The sequence below is a fragment of the Salvia hispanica genome, unplaced genomic scaffold (assembly GCF_023119035.1).
Source record: "Salvia hispanica cultivar TCC Black 2014 unplaced genomic scaffold, UniMelb_Shisp_WGS_1.0 HiC_scaffold_19, whole genome shotgun sequence".
Classification (NCBI taxonomy): Eukaryota; Viridiplantae; Streptophyta; class Magnoliopsida; order Lamiales; family Lamiaceae; genus Salvia; species Salvia hispanica.
The window spans coordinates 32,416-37,231 of record NW_025951904.1 but is presented as its reverse complement, the minus strand read 5'-3'; the positions used below and the strand labels follow the sequence as shown (position 1 = coordinate 37,231).

Here is a 4,816-nt window from a genome sequence, read left to right as displayed (position 1 = left end):
TATATACTCCTATTATTTTCAAAAGTTGCTGATTAACTAGAAATTGATAAAATTTCATACGGAGAAGTTTTTTTTGCAACTTATCCTAATATTTGTAATGAGATGTAGTATCAATATTGATAAATAAAATGAGATTTTTAATAATACATCTAATTATGAACATATCGCAATAACAAAATGTAATATTTTATTGCAAACAAAGGCACTCTCTCTCGCAGCCCATCTCCATGTGTGTGTGCGTGTGAAAATTATGGGCTTAATTAGGTGCGTCGTTGTCACATTCCGACGTACACTTAATATTTATTTGTCTCTATAATTTGTTGGTTTTTCTCTCATGTTTCCTAATTTTGCTCCAAATCAAGACGCTTATCACACCTCAACCAATACTCCTTTTCATTCCCCCTCCCAATATAAATTCCTTTAAATCATTCCACAATTCCTCACACTCAAAAGAATATTCCATTCCGCCTCCAAAATTAATCAACCAAAATGGCCGAACCCGAAACTACCTCCTCCGCCGAGTCGACTCACGAGTCGGCCGAGTTGAAGGCGAAGGAGAGCGGGAACAAGCACCCGCTCTACCGAGGAGTGAGGAAGCGGAGCTGGGGGAAATGGGTCTCCGAAATCCGCCAGCCGCGGAAGAAGTCCCGCATTTGGCTCGGGACTTATCCCACGGCCGAGATGGCGGCGCGGGCCCACGACGTGGCCGCGATGTGCATCAAGGGGAACTCGGCCATCCTCAACTTCCCCCAGCTCAGCGCCTCGCTGCCGCGGCCCGAGTCCCTCTCGCCCAGAGACGTGCAGGCCGCGGCAGCGAAGGCCGCGGCCATGGAGGAGCTCGGCTACTGTCAGCTGAGCTCCTCCAACTCGCCCTCCTCCTCCTCGTCTTCTTCGTCGACGGTGACGTCAGTTGGCCAGGAGGGGAATGCGGGGTCGGAGGAGCTGGGCGAGATCATCGAGTTGCCGAGTTTGGAGGGGAGCTACGAGTCGGGGAGCGAGTTGGCGGTGGTTGACTCGGCGGAGGGGTGGCTGCAGCCGCCGTGGTGGGCGTTGGATAAGAATTTTTACGACTACTTCTACAATGAATTGGGTGGCGGTGACGGCGGCGGCGGCGGTGGTGGGAGTTTGATTTCATGCAGCTTTGAGACTATCAAGTGGAGTTGCTAAATTTAGGAGGTGTGCCTTGTGCTTTAGGATTTGTACTTTCGCTTTTTTGATGGTTCTATATTGTAAATAATCATTTTCTTCATTTTCTCACAAAAAAAGTTATTGCCATTTTTTTTCTATTGTTTACTTTTTTTTTGGGTTAGTTGGCTACCTTGTAAATATGAGTGTTTACCTTTTCTTTTCTTTTTTTCTTTTTAATAAATAATTAGTGGTTTTACACATTTGGTGAATATTACATTGTTTTTGTCTAAATATCCCTCAAGATTTTTTAAATTACAAAAACTAATTAGGCATCTAGTATTTTTTTAGGTTAGAATATTATTAGAATTCATGTTTAGGAAAAAGTTGTGGTGATTTACACGCAAAATGTTAGTATAAATAATGTTTAGTTTTAATTATACAAATTTTACAATTCTCTCCTTTTTCTTTCTGCGTTAGAAAAAGAGAGGCGATTGTGATTGAACCTTTCAATATCAATTTACATGTGGGACTCTCATCTTTTAATACTAAGTAGTAGTTACTAATGAACAAAACTTTTAGAAAGGGATTTGTGAGTAGGCACTTTTTTCAACATTATTGAAATAAAAGAGGCTATAACATAGCATTAAACACTCTTTGTTAGAAGATTTCTTCATTAGTGGTCACGCATTAAAGAAAGAGTAATTATGCGCGAGTAAGTAATCAAGCCGTGTATTAATCTTTAATGTAATTTATTTTATCCTCATCCAAATTCAAAACCATTCAATGGTACTATTTGTAATATGATATGAAATTTTATCAATACATTAAGCTTCAATTATCGAAAATAAAAAACTACTAGTCCCTAACACGGTGAAAAGTTAAAATATTTATAACAAACAAGCCAAAATAAAATAATACTAGTACTAATATATGGAGTACATATGACTTGCGCCTTTTTCTTTGTAAAAATACAACGTTCATATTTTCACAAGATTAAGACATTTTCTTAGGATCCGTTTGCATTGACACAGACGTATTGTTCTATTTTCCGTAGCCTTTCCTCTCTCTTTATCTCTCTCTAACACACACACACACACAATTAAGGTTTTAGAAAATAGTGAAAAGAGTGCTCATTAACTTGAAAATATGATTAAATCGTAACTATATAGTACTCCTATATCTAGTACAGAGTGACTGTCACATAACAGTAGTCAGTAAATAACAGATAACTAAATACTCCAAGAATTTAGCCCAACGTCACTTTCCATTCTCGTAGAAAATACACTGCCTTCCTTTATTAAAAAGGAAAAATAAAAAAGGAAAGAAAGTAAAACAATCTAGATACCAAAATCTAGTCCGTAAAGTAAATTAGTACTATTTTAAATTAGTATACATTTATTTTTATTTATCGGACTAGGCCAAAGTGTCATACATGTCTTGATTGTGACTTAATTATGGGTTATATATATATATATGTGTGTGTGATGAATATTGGAGGCCATGTTTATTTTTGTGTCTCATTTGTTTTCCATTTTGTTTAAAAGCTTGGCTCTGACATTTTATTTCACAATGTATCAACCCATTTTCACAGTCAATATTAAACTATTTCGATGATTATCCATCTAACCCCATTCCTACTTATCTCATAATCTCTCTTCATTCTTCATCTTCGCCCTCACTTTACGCTATCACCACCTTCATCCTTGTCTTTGATCTGAAACTTGCGTGCATCGATCGGTGTTTGTTTTGGCTAATCGATATTGATTTTAGCCGATTGGTGTTTAATTTAGGCCGATTTACATTGACTTTTGGCTGATTGATTTTGGTCGAATAACACCTTAGGAATTATTTTTAAGTCCCACTATAACATAATCTAAATTAATCAGATAATAACATATAATAATCATTTATCCCTTAATCTTGAGCATAATTATAACATATCAATTACTGTTATAACATGAAACTAGTTTAATCTTAGATTAAGTAACTTAGTAGTAGTAATTTTATTTATAAATGGCATGATCAAAGTAGAGTCACGTTTATTGAGTTCCGACAATTCTATTCAACCAATGGGGGTCAAATTTATCGAGTTAGACTATTAAATTGTGTTGGTACTACTATTAGTTAATTTCATTTTTAAAGTATTTTTGCATTGATAGAGAAAATGAAAAATAATGATGCTGATCAAATTTGGGTCTTTTTTTTGAAGAGATTAAGATTTCCGATTATGTAAGGTAAGAAAGTCTATATTAAGAATATTCTTTAGCTTGACAGAGATTTTGAAAATGAATAGATGAGTTAATTAAATGAGAATTTAAATGTTCTTTAACACTGCGAATTTGTTATTCGTCCACCTCTCAAATCAGTCGTTCTCAAATGCTGGCCATAAGCTTTCAAGGGACAATAGAGAATTGTGACGCAGTTGAAAATTACAAATTATTCTTTTTTATTTATTTTTTTGACTTTATAGTGGAATATTTTGTTTATTTAAAAAATAAAAAATTGTAAAGCTATGACACAATTTCATAATTTCATAATTTACTAAAATGTCCATCACGTAATATAGACAAAGGCAAGGCACAAATTAAACACCTTTTCCAATGCAAAAATGCAATAGTTTGAGTTCCGGTTGCTTTTTTCGAGGAATATTTTCATACCTATACATCTCCTTTCTTTCTTTCCTTTAAATATCAAACATTTATTATTCACCATGAGATTTAGTATAATTAATGTTGTTTTATAATTTAAATTGAAAAAAATATAGTAAGAGTAAAAAAAAATAAAGATGATGTCTACATGTGTCATTTTTAATAGGACATTTATAGGACATAAAAAATAAAATTTTATTTAAATTGTATTATTTTCTTTTATATCAATATACATTTTTAAAGTTTATTGTAAAATGACATAATGCAAGTACTAATCACTTAAAAAAACAATGATTACATAACACTGCAAGCATTATGAAAGTACACATATTCGCAACATCAGTATACTGAATAATATCACAAGCATCTACACTCACAAATTTGCAAGTTCAGTCGTGCTCGCAGTATTTAATCACGTAACGGTATTGCAAGCACCGTTTGATTGTTTTATATGCATAAATTCCAAATTGTAAGGTTGCTATCGGTTTAGATTTAAGAGGACAACAAATCAAAGGGGGAGCCACTCTTTTTGAAAACTATCGAGATATAGAAAATATAAAGTTTAATTCAATTGACCTTATTAGTGTTATTTCATTTTCCTTCTTGGATGTTTGTGGCAATCACTCTCACAAATTTCAGAAATGCTACTTGTCTTTTACTCTCATTTCTTAAGGCCAAGGGTAATTTAATACTAGCAAGGTGACACCTTAGATTGATAAAAACAAAATTTGGATAATTGTATTTACCAAATCGGTACCCCTCTTTGTTTTGGTTACTGCTTATGTTCATATTGCCACAGTTAGTTTGTGTATGTTTATCTTTATTTTTGTGTATTTTTATTTGTTTGGGCTGCTTCTCGTATTTGTTCATTGATTATTTTAATAGTTTGAGCCTTTTGATTTTAGAATTTTTTCACATAAATGACATAACACATTACGAAAATTAAGCGCTCTAATAAAAAATGAAATAAAAAGATGGGGAGTACTAGTATAGTTTGGGATTTGATTTAAAAAGGTAAGAAACGAGACAGACAAACAAAA

The 4,816-nt window shown here is 33.8% G+C and overlaps 1 protein-coding gene across 1 annotated transcript; it reads left to right on the top strand.

Moving 5' to 3' along the window:
* The first annotated feature begins 333 nt into the window (after positions 1 to 333).
* On the top strand, positions 334 to 1,397 carry LOC125198687 (ethylene-responsive transcription factor TINY-like). The gene has a single exon (XM_048096995.1). It carries the CDS (start codon positions 490 to 492, stop codon positions 1,165 to 1,167), a length of 678 nt encoding a protein of 225 aa, XP_047952952.1. The 5' UTR covers positions 334 to 489; the 3' UTR covers positions 1,168 to 1,397.
* Positions 1,398 to 4,816: the final 3,419 nt, after the last annotated feature.

Excerpts from the sequence above, each read along its gene's own strand:
- LOC125198687 (XM_048096995.1), top strand. The coding sequence starts at position 490 with ATGGCCGAACCCGAAACTACCTCCTCCGCCGAGTCGACTCACGAGTCG.